Consider the following 25,590-nt stretch of genomic DNA (forward strand, 5'->3'; position numbering starts at 1 on the left):
TGTAATGATTCGCTGTAATGAAACGCAAGAAAGGTTCATTTTCCCTCCTGTAAAAATTACTCCATCGACAGTCCACAGTCACAGTGCGCCATCAGAGCCCTCTGTGTTCGAAAAAATATATGGCAGTTGGAATTTTACGTAGAATGTATAGTCAGAGCGAACCGTACTTTGTAAATTGTATACGGCTCTGTATGTGATATGCCAGGCTACGGTGCTGCAGCCTGCTAAGCAAGGAAGGACGAAGGAGTACAGGACCGTGTGACGGTGTGAGTGGTGTGAGGACTGAGGAGAAGCGAAGCATAGCAGGCAGAGAGGTAAAATATAACGTTATGCCGCTGCATCGCTATGTACGAGGAAAATGTTTCGTCAATTAGGGCGGGCCCTAAAAGTTGTAATTGTTATGTTGATTAAGATTACGTCCGAATTAAAGGGGAAGAAGAATTATTTATGGTGATTTAAACGAAACTATGTTCTCATCATGCCTTTTCACAAGTACTCAATCGAGCCAGTTCGACTGGGCCGAAAACCTTTACCTCCTGATAAAAACATAGAGGATCAGCTAGAAGCCGTTGCCAATAGTACATTGGTACAGGTGTTGCACCAACTTTCCTCGCTAATTAAAACCGCCAATGTCATCTTTAATAATGTTTCCGTGGAATGTCAAAAACTGAATGAACGCGCGTCGAAATTGAAAATACGTGTGAATGATTGCGAAGTCAAAGCAAGCGATCTCAATGCAAAAAGGACCTCAGTCCGTAAGTTTTTCGAATCGAACTTTTAAAGATTTTTATAGGCAATCAGGTTACATTAATTATCTTTAAAAGCTAGTTAAATAAATTGTTAAAATATCTTCGCAAGGTTTGCTTCAATACAGATCTGAATAGCTTCTTTAATTCTGATAGTTAATCAAATATTATCTATGGCTTCTCTGTCCTAGACATATCGCAAACTTTAAACCAGACTGACAGATGTATACGTTACGTACTTATTGGGCTTTAATAGTCAATAAGATAATCAAAAACGTTTTTATAGTCGATATTAGATGGTTTCTATGGCTCTCTTCATTCCCTATTTGCTTTACTTATGAAATAATCTTTTAAATAACCCATCTATTGATGTAGATTAATTTCTTCATATCAGTGTTATTTAAAAATTAAGCACCGCATATCTTAACTTTTATGCGCAGAAACACTATTTTTCGCGCATTGCCTATACTGCTACATTAAAAGAGTTATTTTGGCTTAGTTCCACAAACTTAGTAAGCAAAACTAACGCGTAGCAAATGAAAATTTTAAAACTGGTTTAAATGCTTGGTGTAAACAACTTCGAAGTAAATCAACGTAATGTATGTTTGATTTCCGTTCCACAAAACAGCTGTGGGTGATTTGGCTTCATTTTCATTGGTTCGACATCATTACAAAACAAACTATTCCATTGATACCGCCAGTTTGTTTTTGGAAAGCAACCGTCCAGATTGGGTTAAAGAAAGATACTCCAAAGTCGCTGAGCCATCTTACAACGAAATTGACCACCAAGGTCCATCCAATCGCGATAAAAATGTTGATAGGAACTCCTATCCCCTCCAGAGATTTTTGGAGCATTATTATTGGAATGATTCGGAATTGGATGATGAACAGAAAGCTTACAGATACATTGTATGCCGGCCTGTTATTGGGGACAGCAAATGGAGAGCCCACTTAGATATTGAAACCAGAAAAGTAATTAAGTGCATGCTGCCAGTTAGTTTTAAGAACTGCATTTGTCATTAAGATTGTTGGAAATTTTTCTTTTAGCCCGCTCGCTTACGTAAGTTACGGGAAGAAAAAGCAGCAACAAGAGCCAAGAATCTTCAGAGAAGCTACGAGGTTTTAAATTCCTCAACTTCAGATTCTTTCCGTGATGAAAGTTTGGAACTGCAAGAATTAGATGGGACAGATGATGATGATGACTTTCCAGATCTCCCATCTCCGGAAGAACGACTTATCGCTTTATCTATGGAATATCCGTCCACAGTTGTTTCCGTAGATGTTAGTGGTCGCGGTTTCCAGAGAATGACCACACTGAGAAGATCACTCATTCACGTCAGTGTTTTTGTAATTGTCTTTCATTTTTCTAATAAAAATCGCCAATATCCAACGTGTAATATAACTTAACAGGGGGATTTTCTAATAAAACGAAAGAAGAGAAAACAACGCCGAAATACAATATGCGAAGTTGGAAGTTCTAGTTCATCCAAAGATCCCAAAAATCTTCATACAAAATCAATTCAGACTGACGAAGATGATCTGAGAGCTTCCACCAGCTCTTCGAGATTGAAAGAAAGCAGCACGATTCAATTGTCCAGTAAAGATTTCCCGCCAGTACGTTTCAGAGGAAATCGTCGAAGCTACGTACAAACAGAAAGAAGCAGCTTATACGCGAGTGTTGATATTATTGGTCCGAAAGTTGACAAGAAGAAACGTTACAGTATGGATCCAAAAGCTCTTTCCTCAGTTAATAACGCGCACAATGATGAAGAAGTTACTAAAAAAGGCTCAAAGAAGGGGAGAGTTCGATCACTTTTGCCTATTTCTACTTTATCGGCCGCTATGACTGTAGCTGTGAAGCTACGAGGTGGAATTAAAGACGCCGTGAATGGAAGTAGTAAAGGTAAAGGAAGAAAAGAAGAAGGAGGACAGTCTTCCAGCGGAAATTGGAGCGCCACCAGCAGCATCAGGGGCTCAGTTATAGATTCATCCGATGTCCAAAGACTTCCCAATACCTCAGAAGTTTGCTCATCATCAGAAACATCGAGAAGCTCGGTAGAAAAGGACTCTGTCCTCTCGGACACAACTGCCGAATCTAAAAAAGATTTCAAAACCAATGGCTACGCCTCAGACATTTCAAATACTGCTTCGAATACTGAGAATTTGACAAGTCAAACAACGTCTGCGGGTACTTGTAGAAAATGTTACGATTCTGGCTCTGATAGATCCGGAACATTGACTCCTGAACATACTGGACCTAACACCAATGATTCTTCAAGTACTCCAAGAATGTTATCACCAAAATTTATTCATCGTAGAAGATACTCAGGCTCTCAACACGGGCCTGGTTCAATAACCAATGATGATGAATCCGAATCAGTTTATTCAGTAGATACAGATGGTTACTTTACTTCCATGCATACTGATAGTGGGTTGAAAAATATGTCACCCAAGAGAAAAGAAGAACATTATGGGAAACCGGTCTGCAGGAGAGAATCCACCAGTTCTGTCAGCACAATTGGAAATATTAGCGTTAACAGCATACTATCTCGAAGTGCGTTTGAAACTGGTTCCAACCAGAGTTCCATCATTTACAGGGAACCACCAATTCCTCCGCCTAGAGTTACTAGTATGTTGATAGAGAAGTCGCCATCAGAGATAAATAACAACAAATCCATTATCACATCCCAATCGAACGAGTTGGATCTCCCTCCACCGCCTCCTAGCCCTCCAGAATCTGACGCGGAGTCAAGAGAGAAAAGATTGCAACAAAAAACCAAAATATCGAGTACACATTATCCCTTTATGTGTGCAGTATCTCCAGAATCTAGTGACGAAGAAAGGAAAGGAAATGTTGATGCTCTGGACAATGTGTTGAAGAATAATGTGAATTCGTTCGTTCCACTCGGATTTAACATGTATGGGGACATTTCTGCCCCTAAGAGTAACCTCTTTGGAGTAACTCTTCCAGACACCCCACCCTACACTCCCAACGAAGAATCAGTTCTAAGCTCATTCGCATCTTCCAAACCCGGAAATACTTGTATTAAAGCTATGGAATATAAAACCAAAATTATTCCACCATCTCCATTGGCATCTCCTACTCCCAATCAACCAGTTGTCATTCTGAAAACATCGTCAAATCAAAAGACTCCGATGATTCCTCTTAAATACGCTCAACACATAACTGTAACTCCCATGACAAGAAGTTCGCGACCCGATACCTCTGAAAACAACTGGAGTAGCAATGAAAGCAGCAGCAGTAGTGGAGGCGTGGTGACTGGCGTTGTTAAAGCGAGAATATCTCCATTTATAATCAGAGCACAACCAGTTGGGAGAAAAAGTCCAATTGACGCGCAATTGTCCGCGAAATCCACCATGGAAAGACCAGCGGCCAAAGTTACTCTCGATTCTGATGGAAAAGTGATATTTAGCTCCAATTCCTTGGGACGCCGAAGAGACAACCATCCCATGAATTATCTTCACTTGTCTCCAACAAAAATGGCTGAACGTAAATGGGCAACTTTACCAACGAGATTGGGTCAAAGTCCAGCTAGTAGATCAGCCTCTCCAATAATGAGCCCAACGAGATTTGGATATTCCAGTTTACCACGACAAATGTTGCACAGACCTAAATCTCCTTATTCCGCATCAAGCGTGCCTTTAACGATCCACGATCCAATGACTGATAACAAGAGTACAAATAACATTAGAAAACCCACCAACAACAATAATCCCACTCCAAAGAGTTTAGAGTCCCCATCTAAGAAAAAACCAATGTCGAACGAAGACCTTTTCGCCGCCATACACAACTGCAAGAAGAAACTAAACTTCAAACCAGAGTTGGAAAAAAGTCCAGCTTCTTCCAGATGTAGCTCGCCCCTCAGTTTGAATGTCAAACTGAAAGCCAACAGCAGCCCTTTAAAGAAAGAGCTTCCAGAGAGTGGCTGTTTAAGTCCGAGAAATGGAGCTCTTTCCCCCAACAATTTAAGCAGCGGTTATTCCAGTGGCAGAAGCACACCAAACAGAGCAATGGCAATCGATCGATTGGGAACCAATAAGCAAACGAGTTTGAGGGATTTCAAACTACTACTATCGCAAACTGGTACATCAAGTCCAGTTACCAAAAAATCAGCCATTGAGCTACTCAGAGCTAATGTCTCGACTAGTAATAACAGCCCGAGATCCCTACCAAGTTCTCCATACCGGGATCTCAGCACTGGTACTTACACTTCGTCAACCATGTCCCGTCCAATTTCCGTCACACCAACACCCGTTTCTTCCAACGAATGGGGTGGTCACTCTACAGTGCCTTTCAAACGAGGAGCCCGAGGTCGATTGTCTCTTCAAACCCGTTACGATGGCTACAACTGCCCTCCCATTATGGAGGATTGCTCAGAGGAAGGCGAAATCGAACGAGGCAGATCTCCAAAGAGAGACTTTCACTTTACTCCCATTTCTAGAGAACTTCCATCATCCAATAGTTACCCAAGAGGTAACTGGCAAGGCCCTCCTACTAAAACACCCGTGTTAAACGCAACCCCTATTAAACCTTCGACAAGCACGTGGGTTTGAGAGCTGGACTGGTTTACACAGCGCGACACAAAGGAAATCAACATATTTTTAGTTAAAAAATTTTGATGTTAAACATTGCCTATAGATTTTTTTCTACACACTTAGACAGCAGGACACTATTTCAATTTTCGTCTACTTTTACGTATTTACACTTGCTTTACTTTTACTTATATTCGTATCTTTAAAATATTCCCCCCTTGGGTTTGTTATCTTCATTTTTTTCTCTTCAAATTTTATGTACTTGAACCTTATTTTAAGCTTTGCACTTTATAGTTAGCTGCCTGCAAGCTGCAAAACGTGACTTTATACTTAAAGAAGTTAAAAACTAAACTAAGGCACAATGGGTTACTTTTTAAACGCATGATACTATACCAGGGAGAGAGGGAGAAGCCGCCTAATGCTAACAGAACTCGTATCTACCGGGAAGGGGTTGAAAACGGGGGTATGAAATACTATGTTCTCTCTCTACCTTGGGTCATTCGGTGGATCATTGAGCATGCGCGAAGTGACATCACGAATAGTCGCTACATGAGATAAAAAATTTGGATTTTGCGCAGTAGAGCTCGCGGTAGCCCGGGCGATACTACCCCCGTTGGCTGGGAAATTTACTTCCCCCACCCAAAAGAGAGACACCTCGCGCTATTCACGCGGCATCTCCCTCTCTCCCTGATTATCTAACTACTTAGGTTGGTAATGATGGTAAAAAAAATTTTACCATTTACTAATAGCTCTCTTTTTTCGGCAACTTGTATAGAATTTTTTGGCCCTGTGATGTTTCGGGCATTTAATTATTTATTAATTTTTTTAGAGGTGCTACTAGTAATTAGTACTAATATTTTTTTTTAGAAAGTTATAGGCATATATAGAACTGTCATTTTAGTGGCCAGTTTTATTTTAGACACGCTTATCGTTAGTAAGTTAGACTGTTTGTTAACTAGACCACCAATCTTCGTAAACGAAGTTTGAAAGGGTCAATCTTATAACCACGCGAGTTTCCTACGAAAAAAATTAGTATTAGTAGGATAATTAGTTTGTAGAAATTAAATTTCAAGCTTATTAATTGCGGGGATTAGTTGAATTTTAAATTCAAAATTTGAAATTTGAATATTGAGGTTTTTTCCAGTATTAAATCATTTTTTAGCAAAATATATTAATTAATTAATTAGATTAGATAAAGTAGAATTAGATAAATATAAATTATAGTACTTTTTAGTGTTCAAGTTTCGCTGCAACCCCAATATTTTTCAAGTTTTGCACAAAAAACATTGATTGACGGAAACAGTGTTTCACATTACGTAGACGTACAACAAACACTATATGTAAATTAGTTGTTAAAGTTTTTTAAATCACCCTCCTACTAACACTTTTTTTTAAAAAAACGCTCCTACTAACACTTTTTTTTTAAAAACGCATAAGGGGCTAGGTAAGCTGGTATTTTCTCTAAGCGCTTAAATGCTTATAAAAATTTAACCAGCGAACTAGAGCTATTAAGAAAGATAAAGAAAAAATGTTCCCAGTGCCAATATTTGCAAAATTGTTTTCGTTTGTTTTTTCGTATCGTTCCTATTTTCATTTCAAATTTTCATTTAGTGGGACCAATTATCACAAAAAAATGACACGGGCTGCTCGTAAAAACGAAGTTTATATTAATAATCCACACACACCAATTAGTGCAATTTAAATTAACTTACATTAGCTAGTATACTTTTAAAAGATATAATTTCCGTAATTAATTTTAATTGAAAAATTCTTAATTTTAATCTGTGGTATTTTTATATTATATAAACTTCTATAAATTTTAACATAAAGCACACAAAATTATGCCTATATCATCGCAGAAAAATACATAAGACGTACGTACGTTACTCCTAAAACTATATATATATATATATATATATATAAATATACCGGTAACTGAAGTTTCATAACCCTAGTCAGTTTTTAGTTAGCGCAAGGAGTTAACTTTTATGGATTGTTAATTAAATAATCCCTCCAATTAATCTGAGACAAACCAATCCACACCCAAGTGTACTTAAAAAAAAATAACAAACTGTAGATAAAAATAACTACTACCCAAACATTTTAAAACATAAGAAAGAAATGCACACTAACACTAACTAAAATGGATTTCTACCGTCCCTATGTACTGAACAGACGATTTTTGCAAATCTACGTTAGAATTAATAACTATAATATATCTTTTGTACTTTTAAGAGAAAGAATTAAATTTTGTGATAACACCTTTATATTAATTAATTATATCTGTACTATTGAGCAATAAAAAAATTTTCCGCCTTCAGGGTTCGCACAAAATTTTTGGAATGAAATTCCCTGACTTTTCCAGGTTTTCCCTGACTAAATTCCACAAATTTCCCTGACCATATGCAATAACTTAAAAGGCGTAAATATATGAAAACCAATCTAAATTCAATCGAATCATTTTTGCACGAGTTGTCATTGTTATAAAGATAAGCCAATTAATTCGTTTAAATTTAACTATAAGTAAATCATAAATAACCGGAGCGAGTGAAGCGAGCTCCGCGAATTTGGGGTTCTGCTCAAGTCTCAGATAGCACTTTTTTGGTCACCTTTATACTGTTATCCAGACTATCAATTTCCCACCAATATATTTTTCCCTGACATTTCCCTGACTTTTTAGGCACATTTTCAATTTCCCTGACCTTTTAGGCCCATTTTCAATTTCCCTGACTTTTCCCTGACCTTTTAGGCCCATTTTCAATTTCCCTGACTTTTCCCTGACCTTTTAGGCCCATTTTCAATTTCCCTGACCTTTTAGGCCCATTTTCAATTTCCCTGACTTTTCCAGGTTTTCCAGGTCGTGTACGAAACCTGGCCTTACTTACCACTCCAATCAATGAATGAATTAACTGCGTCAATTAAAATTAATATTTATTTATTTTTTATAGCGTGATAATACATTATAGCTATAGAACGATTTAAAAGTGAAGTGATAGTTTCGGACAAGCGAAGTTAGTATTAAAACACAAAAAAAACGGGGGGGGGGGATTCAGAATTGTAGTACAAACAAAATTATTGGAATGTTTTATGATTAAAACAAATAATACGGGTAAAAACTAAGCCGGACTAAAAGAAATTTATATTATATAAACTCTCGTAAAAACGTACTCTAGACTACTTTTTTTTTTTTTTTTTTTGAAAAAATATCAGAAAAATATTCTCTTTATCGAAACATAGGCAAAAATAGCCAAAATACTCAAAAAAAAATATTCAAAATCTAGGCTAACGTTTCGTATGGGTATAGAGTGCTGTCAGTTGTGACGTCAGATCCAAGGTTAAACGTCACGAGTCTGCCTTTAGCAATAGAGTGATTTCTTTCCCATATACGGCAACGTCATAACCCTCTATCTCTTACCTTAGTGATATCCCCCCTCCCCTTCCCTTCCGGGGGGGGCAAATAGTATTCTCTAGTACAAAGTTGCCCCTAACGTAGGGGATACACAGTTCACTCCCCCTCTCAACCGAAATTACTCTATGGGCGGCCATGACAGTTACCGTTTTTTCTTTATGGGAAAACAGCATGGGTGACGTCACACCGGCGCTTCTGACAGCACTCTATATGCGAAATAAGTTTACTTTTTCAAGATTTTAGTTGTTTTTTAAGGCTTCAGGTTCAAAAAAAAAAAAACGTAAATAAATGAAATTTTCATGATCGTATCATAAATTGAATGGCTGTGATCAATCCTGAGTCACTTTTTAGCGTTAGCAAGAACGGATTCATGAACATGAATCCGTAATCCGTTCTTGGCATTAGCTAGATAAACTAGCTTTAAGATGCCATTGTGCATATGATAAAATCATGCATTTAAGTTGCCTTTAGCCATTATTTAAATTAGAATTCATAATTCAGCGTTGCTTTTGGCTTAATTGCATGCTTAAACGCGTTAAAATTGTTTGTATTTCTTTTATGTATATATATATTAAAAAGGGGGCTCGAAGTTTATATATATATATATACGATAAACAACATATAAAACTTCCAATAGCGATTAGTAAACATTGGGGGAGTAAATAAATGCGAAACCTCGTATCATATCTTATCCAGATAAAAAAAGGTTCGCTTTAAAAATTGAGTAGGCCCCCCTGCATATTATTTTTTCTTTGCATTTAAGGCCGATTTTGGGGAATGTATAGTTTTTTTGTTTTTTTTTTTAAATACAAGGCACATTATTTTGATAGTAAGTTAATAACATAACATTGAGAGCCGGTAAAACTTAAGATAAAAAAAAGAGAGAGAGAAAATACTCGAGATCCTTCCTTATTATTCTCAAAATTCAGAATAAAATATGTAAAAATAACAATATTATTATTATTTTTAAAAATTTCGAGCAGATTCTTAAGTTCTTAAAGGAAAAGTTCGGATAACGTAACATACCTTGAAACAACGGCCTTTATTTTTTTTTTTTTTCTAAGAAAATAACTAGTCTTAAAGGGAGGGTGAAGTAGAAAATCAAGTGATTTTCTATCGATTCTTCTACTAATTATAAGACCAGTCTGCATAGTGAAACATTTAGGAAATACCAACTCCGAATGATTTTAAAATTCAAATTAGGTTCAGATTTTAAGGATAATTTTAAACAAGGTCCTCCGACCAATCGCGTAACGCCCTGCCTTTTTATTAACAAAATTCTCGTGGCACGCTCCATGTCTCGCGCCACGATTATCACGTCGCTCGCGAATTTGATCAAATCTCGTGATAAATTTCATTCAACACGGAACGTGCCACGAGAATTTTGTTAACAAAAATGCAGGGCGTTACGTGATTGGTCGGAGGACCTTCTTTAAAATTATCCTTAAAATCTGAACCCAATTTGAATTTTAAAATCATTCGGAGTTGGTATTTCCTGAATGTTTCACTATGCAGACTGGTCTTATAATTAGTAGAACAATCGATAAAAAATCACTTGATTTTCTACTTCACCCTCCCTTTAAAAATGAGCTTAACGAGGACTACTGTCTAGTGTCTACTGCGCCGCCATTTGTTTAGTGGCGTCTGCTACTAAACGCACTTCTTGCGCGCGTGATCGAGTGCGCTATTCTATTGCTCTACCTTACCTCTCTCAGACTGAAATTCAACCAATCCCGTAGGGACAGACGCCACTAAAAAATGGCGGCGCACTAGTCCTCGTTTTTAAGACAAATTAAATGCTAATATTTTCTAATAAGAGATCATTTATTTTATTTTAAATATTTTTCCTTTCATATTTAGAAAAAGGCCGTTCTTTTTAAGGTATAATGTTATGTTACCTAACCTTTTCCTTTAAGTTCTTAAATATAATTTCCTAAAATCTAGGTCACTGCACCACAATGGTTTGGTTTCCCCCATAATACCCCCCCCCTTTCCTCCCCCATCGCGGTTTTCTTTAACAATTATTTTAAAATCTATCTTATCAAAACGCCCGAAACCGTTTCGTATTATAAATCGAGTCTGACTGGTTCCATCACCCACACGCTAAAGGAGTAAGGTAAGGAGATCCTAACAAAAACAGGCTCCTCATTATCAAAGGTTTCAAATCACTCTTTTGTTTCCGAAGAAACTTACCTTCTGGAAGGAACTTTTTTATATTCTTTTCAAAAGGATGACCAAACCAAACCAAATCACTTTCAAAGTTTTGTATCAAAAAGGAAGTCGATCTTTTTCTATATCCCTTTTTTTCTTTCTCAAAATTTACCGAACTCGACAAACACAAATCCACGACATTTTGGTGCCGAAACCCGGGATTTTTGTTAATGAGTCCTGATCGGTCCAGCAAATGCGGCAGTTGTCACGCAAAAACATTAAATTTTCTCCGTAGAATATTTTTAAATTTTGAGATTTTAAATCTTGTTATAACAACAACACGTTTTGTTGCTTATATCAACGAAAAAAAAAATGCGTTTGTACATAGATTAAAATTTTAAACGCTAATAGTAGGAAATGCGTTGCGCGAGTGAGAAGAAATATATATGTTTAAATATTTACGCCAATATGTAATAATAAAAACCTAGGTCCCGCCTAGATTTAAATAGTATACTTTAGTGTTTTTTTAAAGCCTTTATGGACTTATTTTTGGTTAAGCCATCCATTATTGGAGGATAATCTGATAGTTTTAGTTAAAAAGGGTTGATAGAGTCTAAAGCTTTTAATTCTAAGAGGAATTCTTGGGATCCAGCCCAAAGATGGAATGGAATGGAATGGAATTGAGGAGAAGGGGGAAAAGAATGGATACTTACTTACTAAAGTACTGAGAAAATATCTATCAAGTGTTTAAAAGACATTTTGAGGGGGGTGAATGAAATATAAAAAAAACGGTACCCATTACGAAACGAATTAAGATCTACGAGTCATTGAGGGTCTCAACATAAGCGCCGCATCTATCCATTGATTAGGTCTGTCTATCATGGACCTCCAGAGCACCAATTCCTCACCAAGGGCATCCATCCAATCAACGTCTTTCGCCTGGTGTTTACCTTTTGAAATAAAGTACGCTCCAAATTTAAAATGGTGTTTGTTCAACTTCATACTCAATTTGAGTACACTTGTTGATCCAGCAAATCCATGTATAGTTTAAGAAAAAAACTATATGTATAGACTTACCAGTTCCTAAATTCATACGAACTCCACCAAGGAAATCATTGCTAGTTATTTTATCATAGTCCCAGATGGTTAGTTCCAAGCACCTATCTTTTAATTCTTCTGTTGAGATATCTTCATAAACAAAAGTATGATTCCACTTCGGATTGCAAGATTTTTTCACTACCGGGGTTTTCTGTTTACCAGATTTACTTTTATCTGGTAAGAGATAGCTATGGTGCACAAAGAAACAGGTCAAGAAGTTGAAGCCATAGTAGAAAAAAGGGTGAATACTGATTCACCTTTTGCAAAATGGATCCGAGGTTCCATTCGATCTTATTGCCATAAGGTTTCTAGCTTCCTTCACTAGAACGTGCAGAGTACCTTTGGTTCCCGCTACCGATGTAGCGTTGCTAGTTTTACGGCTGGGTTTCTTACTGGTCACGTCCGGTGGGACGAATTTCAATGATAGAATAATATCTCCTTTGTAACTCAAAGTCGATTCATTGGCATCCATCTACGATAACGTTATACTTAAACAGCTTGTCCCCTCTGTCAACGCAAAACGTATAAGAAACGTACCCTTTCTTGCAGCGGGTACCATTTCAATGACTGGGAAGTGTCCACTAGTTTAGCACTGAGTGGAAGCATTACTTCACCCAGGAAATCATTCCGACCAAATATATCACTGTGCCATACCGAGAGCCACATGGTCCTAGTTTCTAATTCGCTATTAGTTACCACAAACTAATGAATAGTAAAAGATAAGATTGGAGGTGGGTTTTTAGAACTATATATATGTGTGTGAAAACACCGTTAGAAGAAAGGTATATTATACCTTCAAGACTTCGTCGAACATAGGGTTCAAAGTGTGCTTCTTCACTTTGGTTTTTCGTTTGCCACCTTTTGTTTTATCAGGTAATAAGTAAACTTTGACGTAAGGGTCTGAACGATTTCTTTTGGTATCGACCGGGGCTAAATTGCGACACTCTTTAACGTGCAAAGCGAGGTGTCCCGCCTTGCAATTATAATTCAAAGAGAAAAGTATCTCTCCAGTGACAATAACAGCGCCGTAACGACCTCCGCCCGCTGCACTATAAACGCTAGACATACTCTCACTACGGGCCTAAAAAACACACCAAATCATAAGCCATCGGATCCATCCAACTCTCAACAAGTTTGGATCGTACCCCGAATAAGCTGGTTTGGCTTCGACTATAAGCACTGACTACTTGATCAACGTCATCTTCGGGAAGACCAATACTTTCTCTATCCGATAAAGATTGGCTTCCTCTTAGGCTGTTATTCTAATGTGATTATTTTTATACAGTTTGTTAATTAAATTGTACAAAAGTGATTAAATTGCGATTAAAATATAGTAGTACTTCTAAGTGATCTGAAACGAGAATTTGAGGAACCGAACCACTAGAAGCTCTATTAATGCCATCATCACTGCTGGTTGATAACGCTTTACCCCTAGCACGTAATCTTCCCCTTGGGGAAGAACGATGTGCCATGGCATTTTCATCTAAACAATGCAAGAGCAACAGTGCAATTTAGTGCATGTTCAGTTAAATAATAATAACTTTCATCGCAAAATGCTGCTTCTAAGAATTATCTATACGTGCCCAATATATTAACAAAATATATATACAGAATAATTAAATACCAAATCTATTTATCTGTCCCATGTACAAGACGGTATTATCATACGCGCCAGTTTTCGAAGTTTTCAAACACGGACAGCAATAAGAAAAAAAATTAACGATGCTTGAACTTTGCGCCGCATTTTTAACTAGTTTATCATTTTCATTGACATTTCCAGACATTTAAAACGAGTCTTTAAATATTAAGAACCTAAAGCGAGTTTCTGGCACTATGTTGCTCTCGTGTCAGTATTATAACAAAAGAAAAATGAGTGTACAATCTTCAAAAAAGTACACGCTTAGAAACGGAAGACTGATAACAAAATTATGTTAGGGATGTATTCGAGATTAAAAATATTAGCAAATTGGTATCGGTGTCGAAATGTGGGGGATGTAGGGGGTTGCTTATGAGAAATAGCAAAGTATCCGAAGCAACCTTTCATTTTTGAACCAGCAGTCAGGTTTTTATCATAGACAAATATTAAAACCAGAAAGATAATGTCACGTCTAACAAAAGATACGAGCTTAATCAAGTATAAAATAACCAAACTTATTTCTATAACGCGCAACACCACGCCATTTAATATAAACCGACCCGACCGTCATAGCAACACTGGTATACGTACGCATACTTAACTAAACCCGGCGTCATAATACCCTTTGTTTTCTTAACAAACCTTCAATCGTAAACCAAACGGAAGCTATTAAGTCTGGAAGCAATACCAGCAAGTAGGTTGGTTATTTACCTAAGCTAATATTGATTTTTTCCTCGTAAAAATCTTGTGTGTAGAAAATATTGAGTTAATATTCGAGAAGGGGCGTTAATAGTTAAGGAGCGCGAAAAGTCACTTTTCCTTAAAAAAATGATATAAACCGATATAAAGGGAAATGTGGTTCAATAGAATGACATATATCCTGTTGGTAATAGAAGAAGGAGAATAGCTAGATCATCGAGTATAAGCTTCGCTAAGTCAACGAAGCGTGCATTCTCCTACACGTACAATAGCCACTGAACTGTACAGCCTACATTAGTTTCTTATCTGACTAAACATTCGCTTCCTAGCTCGCTTATTTCTCTACTAGATTACCTAAAAACGTTTCGCATAGCATATATATGCACATATATTTTTTACCCACCCTCTATTTCACGCTTTTATAAACAGAGGAAAAAAATATTCAGTAATTTAATGGGAGAACTTCCTGCAAAGCATGCGGCCAAAAAATAACGAAAAATATGTAATATCTAAGCCACAACCAATTACTGAATTTCAGAAACAAAGAAATTAGATCTCGAAGAAGAAAGAAACACTTCTTTATACAAAGAAGAAATTACTATTATCCTTAATGGCTGTTATTGAAAATATCTGCTTATCTGTATCGTCAAATTATACGCGAAACTATAATATACTTATACTTAGCAACAGGCGAATAAAAGACAAAAAAAAAGGTTTACCACGAAGCGCCGTGAGTTTTCGAAGTACACCGGATGTTGAGAAAAAGGAAGAGCTAAATGGACGTTGACGTAAATGCGAAGATCCCAAAGAGTTTGTAGCTAAGTGATGAGACTTGCTTCTCAAGTTTAGTGGTAGCGTACTTGATTTAGGGTTGGCAACCATCACCGAGTCGGGTATATTACCAGAGCTTAAAGACATCTTGGAGGAATCGATTAATTCGGGCGAACAACTCTCCTCTTTTGAAACACCAGATTCCGTGGTCGAAGGAGAGTCATTCGTTGCACCACTTAAGCTACAAGAGTCCTCTTCAACTTCCGGAATTGTTTCCGTTGACGTTAATGATTTGTGGAAGACCAGTGAGATGGAAGATGCCCTAGAAGCCAATGAGTCGTCTAAACTTCTGACGCTTTCTTCGGAAGACTTGAATGAATAGTAGCCAGTATCTCTGCAAGAGCCACCACCCTTGTTCTCGGAAGACGTATCGAGTTCCATTATATTACTGGCGGACTTGCTGGTTGATTTCGTATCAACAACTTTATTGCTCTTAGTGGTTGCTCTGTAGTTAGCCAGTAAGAGATTATTCTCGCTGGAAGCCTTCTCTTTAGAATTGAGTGAATTTGGCACTGGCGTCCCTACGCCACTGTCAGCTTCGGTTCTGCCCAAAGACTCTTCGTCATCAACTTCGGATGTGCTCGAATAATAAGTCATTTTACTGCGGAAAAGTCTATTTCCACTAACGACTGAGGCGTAGCTTTCTCTTAAGTCAGCTCGTGACCCAACAAGGGTTTCTCTGGATCCTGTATCCGAATATTTGGACTCGGTTCCTGATAGGGAACTCTCGACTGGAGACAAAACTGGAATTTGAGTTGGTGATGGTTCTTTTACACTACTCGCGTATTCCAAGACTTCCGCCTTCGGTGTTAAACAATCGCGGTCCAGGGAGTCCAAACTGGAGTTATAGGTTTTCATTTTAGACGCTTCCAGGGAAGCCTGGGCAACATTTGGAACAAAGACGTTGAATCCGGCAACTTCCGAATTGACCAAGCATTTCGAGGTTGATGGTTCAACTTTGCCAAACGATGAAATAATGTCCATTACATTTTCAGTCTTCTTTTCCTCCATCAGTTTGCTTCCATTCATACTGACTTGAATGGAATTATTCTTATTATCAGATGGTATAATCCTGGGAACTGGTAAATAGTCCGCGACACCACCGCCTGAACTCGTAACTGCGCTACCTTCTAAGAGGTTAAACAGTTCATCCATTTCGTGTGATATTTCAGACTCAGTCGGGGTGTGATCAGAATCATCGTAGCTAGGAATGCTTATACTAGCGGACACGGTAGTTTCTGATCCGGATTCGGACGGCGTTTTCTCCATGGCAGAATGCTTTTTGTTTGGTATCCTGGGGCTTTCAACGTCGGAACTATCGTGGGCATCGCTACTACTTGGCGCTTCCACTCTTCGTCTTGGGCGATGTGGTCTACCAGAAGCGGGAGAATTCTGTTGGCTTAATGTTACAGAGTGCATTAAAGATTCAATTTGCTCTTTGATGTACTGCCTCGCGTTCGTTAATTCGGCGGCCACACCGAGTCCTTCGATAGTCGCCTCCAACGATGGAGGCTTGGGTCCTTCTGGACTATTGTTTTCAGACATTCTTTTAAGCGATTCGACGAGTTGTTTGCAGAAATATATAGTTTCTTCCGATATATTGGTATGCTCAAAATTGTTCAGTAATTCGTTATGTCTTGAATGAGATCTGTGTTGCCCGTAAGATCGTTTCTTATGGGTCGATACGCGAAAGGTTTCCGCGTCTAAATTTCCTTCCTCGTCCGTTGATTCTTCGTGCGATTCCAAGGTATCACTACCACAGTCGCTATTATTTCCCGTGCTTCCAATGGTACTACTACTGCAAGTACTGCTGGTACTCGAAGGTTCATCATTTGCGAAATGAGCCGGTGATACCCTTTGCATTAGACGAGATATTTGCGACTCTAATAATGATAGGGCGTCTAAATCTTCAGCGGAGCTTTCAGATTTGTTTTTGTTTGACTGTGTTGATGACTTGATATGCATCATGAGTTTGCCAAGCATATAAGAACAACTGTTATCTTCGTCAGGGACATAGGTCTGCATTTCTTCAACACTCTCAATGTCTTCTAGATCCCTAAAGAGATTCCTCAAGTCTAACAAGGGATCATCTAAAATCTCGCCAGCTTTTCTGCGTTTTACAGTATCACTGTTATCTTGCTCAAAATGGCATGTTTCATTGTTTTCTTCAGTTTTCACCACTTTCGCGACATTTTCAGGCTCAGCACCAGAAAAATCTGGAGGGTATGAAACGGAAGAGCCTTCCAAGAGACCCGAAGTAAAGTATTTCTCGAGTCTAGATGAGGCCATCAGGGCTAAACTTTCTTTTTCTTTGGACAACTTAGTAGTGGTAGGTGAAGATTCTTCCACACCATCAAGGACTTCATCAAAAGGTATTCGACCAGCGATTACCTCTTTTCGTTCGAGATCAGAGACGAAAGCCAAGCTGAAATACTTTTCAAGCTGTGATGGGAGATGGTTTGCGGGATTTTCCTCAATTTCTGACTCTCTGTCACTTTCTTCGCAACTCTCCTCCATAATGGTGTGAAGAGCGTACAGCGCTGGATTTAAATAGGGTAAGTGTTGATTTGGGAGTTGAGGAATGTACACCGTGTCTTCCGAAGATTCACTGGAGGAATCATTTCCTTCCAGACTGGAGTCATCGGGATATTCAACAAGACCTTCGTCGTACTTGGATTCACCCCAGCTGTCAGTATCACAATTTGTTCTATCACTGCAAGTTGAACTATGACTTTCAGGCCCCGACTGATCTTGACCAATAGCTTCCGTGTAATACTTTTCTAGGCTAACACCTTCATTCGGGGAAGTTTTCCCGGGAGAATGATCCATCATAAACAAATTTCGTATGCAATCCGCTACTACCCTATTCCCATCAACAAATCTATCTTCATTAGAAACAGAAACTCGTTCTTGACCTTCCAATGGTTTCTCGGCGTTAATTTTGCCTTCCATTATAACTCTTTTAGGAACTTATATAAAGAAAATGATACGATACTTCGAGGTCAGTTGATTTTTTTGTATCACCACTCACCAGTGACCAGTTTTCGAGAGTTAAGCCTACTTTTCGGTGGGTAATAATATCCGAAAACAACGCGATAAAGTCACATATTCATCCGGAAATATCCACTAATTAACGTACGGCCTAGTTCCAACTTTTTCGAGGGAGTTCTTCGCTTTTATTAGCTCATACGTCACGTTCACCATCTCGGGCGAAAAAATCCCAGTGGCCAGCGCGTAAAGTCGCCACAAGGTTCACCATAACGATACGTGAATCAACACAAAAAAAACAACTTTGGCTATAAGACGTGGCGACTCGTTTCCAGCCACATAACTAGTTACTTTACTTCGAAATTTATTTGAAAGTACTTTTAGCGTTAATCTGATTATACTAAAAACTATTATTTTCACTAGAACAAACAGCGAAGTTTTAGAAGTCAAACAGTTTCGCGTTTAAATGTAGGGTGCGCCGACCGACGACCGTACGATTTTTCTAAAGGGGTTCAGGGAAGTTAGAAACAACACCGAGAAAAGCAGTGACGGCGCCGTTGTTCGCAAAAGTTGGGGGAGGAGAAGCAGGTTTTCACCCCAAAAACGTTTCTACCTGTTTCGTTTGGGGGGAGGGATGAATATAAGATCCCCAACTTTTCAAGCGCATTATATATATCTTAAAACCCTCCCGCGACGCTTGATTTCTTCTCGCCCTCCCCATTATTTTGATTTTTGCGCCTCCTCCCAGTCCCATAGTATCTCTTTCTTTCTTTCGCGCCAGCAACTGGCTTCGTCTCGGTGGGTTTCCACCACCACGAGCTACGTGGGGTCAGGGTCCTTCCCCTGAGGCGCAAAAACTTTTCAAAAGCTTACTCACCCACCTATTATTCCCCCTCCCCACCTACTCCAAGGTTTTTACAACACCAGTTTCGCCCTCTAGCCAAAAAACGCGTAACTAATTTCAAAAATTAACGCGGGAAAATAAACATTTTCGCAACGAGATCATGGGTAAAGAATGCGCGTGAGGAAATTTGTTTTCACTCTACAGGATAGGCAACTCCCTCTCTCGAACGGCAGCTTATTCTGTATATACTCTGTTACAACATCGGTTGTCAGCACACGCAAAGCTAGGTCTCTATGTAATCTAGCCTTGCGCGTGCTGACAAGAGACAAAAAACTTCGGGATATTTTAAACGATTTTAAATCCTGAAGATCCTGAAGTTTTTTGTCTCTTGTCAGCACGCGCAAGGCTAGATTACATAGAGACCTAGCTTTACGTGTGCTGACAACCGATGTTGTAACAGAGTATATACAGAATAAGGTGTCGTTCGAGATAGGGAGTTGCCGATCCTATAGCGTGAAAACAAATTTCCGCACGCGCATTCTTTATCCATGACGAGATTATAGAAAAAATTATTACGAATTAATCTCAGAAGCGTCAAAAACCGCGTGTCAAAAGGTCAATCCCATCCCAAATCCAGACAAGAGTAAAAAAAAAAGGTTAGCTCACCCTCTTGTGTTAAAGAAATCTTTTTGAGGCTGACTTTACGGAATTGTACTTGACTAGGAGGTTGACTAGACTGTTCCACTTCAGATTCGCTTTGACTAGATGAAGAATCTTTATAGGTTGAAACTAAAACCCTTCGAAAAGTAGCTGGGCTGATGCTGCTGGGTCGACTATGATAAGTTGAAGGAGGGCCACTCTGCTCAGATGGAGTATTGCTGGTGGTGTCTGATAGATTCTCAGCACTCCCGAGAGTCAAATTATTGGATCTTGGTTGCAAAATTCTCGGAGAATGCAAAGATTCCTCGTAGCTTCCCAAAGATCTACTTTTTACTGAAGGAGAATCGTTACTTTTATAATTAAAGTTAACTCCATAGCTAGGTTCAGAGGTCATTCTTTGGCTATGGAAATAAATCAATATAATAATTCATTAGTTAAAAGTTATACCTTAAAAGAACGGCCTTTTTCTAAATATCAAAGGAAAAATATTAAAATTAAAATAAATGATCTCTTATTACAAAATAATTAGCATTTAAATAGTCTTAAAAACGAGGACTAGGGCGCCGCCATTGTTTCTGTGGCGTCTGTTAGTAAGAAGTTTAGAAGCTCATGTTACCCCTACCTTCAAGGCTGGAAATAAGCACATGACACTTACGCGCGTGATCGCGTTTGCTATGCGGTCCCGACTCCCTACCTTACCTCTCTTATTCTCAATTCAACCAATCCCGTTGGGGGTGGCTATCAGACGTCACTAAAACAATGGCGGCACAGTAGCCCTCGTTTTTAAGACTAAATTAGATGATAATATTTTGTAATAAGAGATAATTTATCGATTTTTTTTAATATTTTTCTTTTTATATTTAGAAAAACACCGTTCTTTTAAGGTATAATATTATGTTAGTTAATAGTTCGGGTAACATAATATTATACATTAAAAGAACGGCCTTTTTCTAAATATAAAAGTAAAAATATTAAAATTAAAATAAATGATCTCTTATTACAAAATAATTAGCATTTAAATATTCTTAAAAACGAGTACTAGGGCGCCGCCATTGTTTCTGTGGCGTCTGTTAGTCAGAAGTTTAGAACTTCATCTTATAGCGATTTCCACTGACTGCACTAGAGCACTCTAAGTGCACTCTCGGCGCGTTTTCGTCCGCCACTGGGAACACGAGTGCAACACTCGCCCAGAATCGCGTTTTCCACTGACCCCAAAAAACTGCCCGAGAATTGCTCTTTCGTGCTCTGAAAAATTCGACGGAGCGACGGTGCTCGAGTATGACGTAATAAAATTAAAATGGCGGACCATGGGGTATCTCATAGAAGACAGGCTCTCGCTTATGCTTATTTATTTCTGGAATCATCTTCTTAAAGTTCTGAAGATGAAGAATACGAGGTTTTATCATTACTTTAAAGATATTACGCCTCTTCCTAAAACCAATAATTATATCAGAGACGTTGTCGATCATTATTCAAAATAGATTTTTTGAAAATTAATTCAAATGTTAATTCTATTAATTGGTTTCGGCCCATTTGCGTCAAGATATACACACTTTATTGCAATTTCGTCTCCGGCGCCAATTTTGATTATTCAGAGCGCGCTCTGACCTCTCGATCGTGTTCCACTGACGAAACTATTCTCTCCAAAACTCGCTGAGGGCAGTTACGTCATCCTGACACTGAGAGCACTCTTTGGAGCAGTCAGTGGAAATCGCTATGACTCTTACTCCTACCTTCAGAGCTGGAAATAAGCACATGACACTAACGCGCGTGATCGAGTTTGCTATGCCCTACGGTCCCGACTCCCTACCTTACCTCTCTTATTCTCAATTCAACCAATCACTTTGGGGGTGGCTATCAGACGTCACTAAAACAATGGCGGCACAGAACTTAATCTTACTCCTACCTTCAGAGCTGGAAATAAGCACATGACACTTACGCGCGCGGCGTGGTCGAGTTTGCTATGCCCTACGGTCCCTACCTTACCTCTCTTATTCTCAATTCAACCAATCACTTTGGGGGTGGCTATCAGACATCACAGAAACAATGGCGGCGCCCTAGTCCTCGTTTTTAAGACTAATTAGATGATAATATTTTGTAATAAGAGATAATTTATTTATTTTTTTAATATTTTCCCTTTTATATTTAGAAAAACACCGTTCTTTTAAGGTATAATATTATTTTAGCTGAAATTTTCCTTTAAACGAAATTAATTAGTAAATTTTAAATTTAATAAACTTACTAATAATGAGGAGAACTTCTAGGAGAGTTTTCTTCCGCTATTCTTTTATTTCTCAATTCAATATCCAATGGCGATTCGTGAGCATTTTTTCTTAAGGCAACAGGTGAAGGTCCCTGCACAGACGATGATGAGAGACTACAAGTTGAAACGGAGGAAGAAGAGTCTCGTCTTGAGCGGCACTTATTGTAATATATTGGAGAAACTGGAAGTCTTTCTCTATCCTTAAAAAAAAAAGATTCAAACAGTAGACCTAATAAATTTATTTGCAAAAGGAAAACGGCAAGGCAATTTTGCAACAACCAAAAAAAATACTCGTACTTGAGCTTCAGGATGAACTTTGGAAGTTTTACTCGAAAGAGAACTATCGGGAATTTCATTAGTAGGAGAAAGATCTAGGGCAGAATTCCTCAAAAGAGGGTGCTTTTTTAAAACGGGTGGTGATGCTAATTTGGTTCCCGGTGATTTTTTAACCATTATGGAAGTTTCTTGGGAACCTGACAATTAGTCAATAATGTTTATAATAAAGCCTAAGAGTACTCCTATGTAACAATGAATGAATAAATTAAAAATTAATAACCAACCTGGTAGAAATTGTACCCGTCTCTCAAACTTGGGTGATTCCATTCTTGAGCGAGAGTCTGGAGCAGATCTGACTGATATGTTTGGGGAAACGTGGGCCTGATTGGAAAAGGAACCTTTTTGGTGGTGTAAATAAAAATAAGTTTATTATTAGTTCATGCTTGTATCTTAAATGAAAACCTTTTTCTAAATATAACAGGAAAAATATTGAAAATAAAATAAATGATCTCTTATTACAAAATAATTAGCATTTAATTAGTCTTAAAAACGAGGACTACTGCGCCGCCATTGTTTCAGTGACGTCTGATAGCCACCCCTAAAGGGATTGGTTGAATTCTCTCAGGCAGGGCCGATAATAAGAAAAAAACATTAGGACTGGAAAATTTATAGGACATTGTCCACTGGAGTGTGCAAAACTTGTGTCGCATCTTCACAGTCAAACTATTAAAACTTCGGAAAAATTTATCGGTCAGAATGTCCAGTGACCCCCTTAATTTTTAAAAAAAAATATGGGACATTTTAAATTTTCCTGTGCTTATTTCCGTCCCTGCTCTGAGCCTGTGAGCAGGGCCGGAAATATTATTGGATAATATTGGACACTGTCCAACAAAGTTTTGAAATGCTTGACTATGAAGATGCACACTATTTTTACACACTCCAGTGGACAATGTTCTATAAATTTTCAAGTCAAAGGAGGTTTCTTATTTCCGTCTCTGCCCCTACTTTACCCTTACGCAGGGCTGGAAATAAGCACAGGAATAAAATTTTAAATGTCCCATATTTAAAAAAAAAAAACTAAGGGGGTCGCTGGACATTTTGATTTTTGACTGATACATTTTTCCTTAGGTATGATAGCTTGTCTATGAATTTGCGACACTATTTTGGCACGCTCCAGTATACAATATCCTAAAAATTTTCCATTCAAACTGAGGGGGGGGGGGTGTCTCTCACTGGACACATGTCCTATAAGAAAATTTTCTTATTTCCAGCCCTGGTTGGGAGAGGCAAGGCCGTAACTTCCTAAGGGGTAAGTAGTTGGATTTAGGATAGGCCACTAAACCAATGATGACACAGTATTATTAGTTTTTTAAGTACAATTAAATGCCAATTAATTTGTAATAAGAGATCAATTATTTATTTTAAGATTTTTCCTTTTATATTTAGAAAAAGGCCGCTATTTTAATGTATAATGTTTAATGTTTAATTTTTCAAAGTTTTTGTTGAAGAAATGAAGAATGTTTTGGGAATCAGTCTAAAAATTGAGTTGGTCTTATTTCCAGCCCTGGCTGGTAGAGGCAATGCCCTAACTCCTAAGCAGTCTGGGAAATAGCACACTTCCTCTGGTCCAAAACCAGTTTATTAATTGCTTGGACTAGTTTTTTAATTCAAGAAGTGGGGGTTACTGGTCCTCAGGACCAGTTTAATTATTGCAAATCTATAGGAGAACAAAGGCTGGGACCAGTCCGGAGACCAGTTAATTATTTAGGACACTAGGGGGGGGTCACTGGTCCCAAGGACTAGTTTAAAAAATATCCTTATTTCCCAGACTGGCCCTAAGGGGTAAGACGTTGGATAGGCTACTAAACCAATGGTGGCACAGTATTATTAGTTTTTTAAGTACAATTAAATGCCAATTATTTCGTTATAAGAGATAATTTATTGTTTTTTTTTAATATTTCTCCTTTTATATTTAGAAAAAGGCCGTTATTTTAATGTATAATGTTTAATTCTTCATAGTTTTTGTTGAAGAATCATTTTGGGAATATGTCTAGAAATTGAGTTGGTCTTATTTCCAGCCCTGGATGGGAGAGGCAAGCCCCCTAAGGGGTAAGAGCCTAAGAGGTTAGATTAGATTTAGAATAGGCCACTAAACCAATGGTGGCTTAGTATTATTAGTTTTTTTAAGTACAATTAAATGCCAATTATTTTGTTATAAGAGATTTTTTTTTTTAATATTTTTTCTTTATATTTAGAAAAAGGCCGTTATTTTTCAAAGTTTTTGTTCAAGTCTTCAAGAATCATTTTGGGAATCTGTCTAGAAATTGGGTTGGTCTTGACCTACCAGTACCATCTCTTCTCTTGTCTTCATTCTTAGAGCTTCCGGATAAAACAAGTTGTTTAACTACATCTATACTCCGTCTTCTTTCACCCTCGGGAAATGATTTGTTCTTATACTCTTCCATCCATTCCCCAGAGGCTGCTTTAAGTTCCCTATAAATAGTTACCAAAGTTTTATTAAAGAATAGGCCTAATTAGTAATCACTAATTATCAGAAAACTTCATTACTATCAGGCTTACATTTGTTTAGAGCAAACGAGACAAGCCCATTGCTTTGGATTGGTGTTAGTGGGAGCAAGCTCATTATACTGGCGACAAGATCGGCACACTTTTTTCAAGCAAACAAAACAGTCTGCACCAGTATTAATAAGTAATCCAAAGGGTGTTAAACATCTGGCACAACGGGAACTAGCATTTTCAATGCCTGGTTTTAAAGCTCCTCTTTTCTTCAACATGTGGAGCTCAGATTTTAAATACACTAAACGTTTTTCTTCCATATTGCGAAGTGCTTGGTCTCGTTTTAAAACACGTAATATAGCTTGACGCTCATCCTCCGTTAATTGGGACAAGTTCATATCTGATTTGGCTCGATCCATTATTACCTATTTATGACTAGATTGTTTCTGCCTGTTAGAAATAAAATACATTGTGTTTTATAGAAAATAAAATTTTAATTAGAATCTGACTAATTAATTAAATAATTTAAATGTTAAATAATGTTTTTGCCGCTAAATATTGCTAAGCCTTGGTTATATCTAGTGTGTGTTGAACCTCTCTTTAATCGGCTTAACTATTATTTTAATATTACTACAGTTATAATTAATATCTTGACACAGATTATCACACAAGTAATAAATTTCTCATATTTAATGATATTTAATTTAAGTGCTTACAATATAAATTTCGCTAAAAACCCCGGGACAAAAATCAAATGTCCATTGCAGTCCATGGAAGCCCGGAACTTCCGGAGCTGTTACGCCCACAAAATCCTTTTTGTTGCGTTCCATCCACCTAAACTTGAAACCGGATTCAACAAATTCCTCGTACAAAAGATCTTTGAGGCATAGTGCTGAACGGACTCATAGCCCACTCGAT

The 25,590-nt window shown here is 37.9% G+C and overlaps 2 protein-coding genes and 1 long non-coding RNA gene across 4 annotated transcripts; 1 reads left to right on the plus strand and 2 right to left on the minus strand.

Annotated features, from left to right (window-relative positions):
* Nucleotides 1-227: 227 nt before the first annotated feature.
* On the plus strand, nt 228-7,620 carry LOC149661457 (uncharacterized). 2 transcript variants are annotated; one of them, XM_089842967.1, is made up of 5 exons: nt 228-314; nt 413-755; nt 1,375-1,718; nt 1,794-2,081; nt 2,157-7,620. In XM_089842967.1, exons 2-5 carry the CDS (start codon nt 479-481, stop codon nt 5,319-5,321), a joined length of 4,074 nt encoding a protein of 1,357 aa, XP_089699093.1. In that variant the 5' UTR covers nt 228-314; nt 413-478; the 3' UTR covers nt 5,322-7,620. The 2 variants fall into 2 exon arrangements, with proteins under 2 accessions (XP_089699093.1, XP_089699092.1); XM_089842966.1 differs by having other exon boundaries at nt 255-755.
* LOC149661458 (uncharacterized) lies at nt 7,109-8,174 on the minus strand. The gene is made up of 2 exons (XR_016368917.1): nt 8,112-8,174; nt 7,109-8,002 (listed from the first exon to the last, which is right to left on the minus strand). It is a non-coding gene; the product is annotated as an uncharacterized LOC149661458 (long non-coding RNA).
* A 44-nt stretch (nt 8,175-8,218) lies between these two features.
* btsz (bitesize) lies at nt 8,219-25,526 on the minus strand. The gene is made up of 15 exons (XM_089843784.1): nt 25,389-25,526; nt 24,736-25,122; nt 24,500-24,648; nt 22,440-22,553; nt 22,177-22,352; nt 21,859-22,079; nt 19,623-20,017; nt 15,013-18,093; nt 13,299-13,441; nt 13,104-13,220; nt 12,752-13,039; nt 12,496-12,660; nt 12,216-12,430; nt 11,938-12,146; nt 8,219-11,810 (listed from the first exon to the last, which is right to left on the minus strand). The coding sequence occupies exons 2-15, from the start codon at nt 25,089-25,091 to the stop codon at nt 11,671-11,673; spliced, it is 5,769 nt and encodes a 1,922-aa protein (XP_089699910.1). The 5' UTR covers nt 25,092-25,122; nt 25,389-25,526; the 3' UTR covers nt 8,219-11,670.
* Nucleotides 25,527-25,590: the final 64 nt, after the last annotated feature.

This window comes from Phalangium opilio, unplaced genomic scaffold (assembly GCF_054372755.1).
Source record: "Phalangium opilio isolate 3A_F unplaced genomic scaffold, DU_Popi_V2 ptg000070l_1, whole genome shotgun sequence".
Lineage (NCBI taxonomy): Eukaryota > Metazoa > Arthropoda > Arachnida > Opiliones > Phalangiidae > Phalangium > Phalangium opilio.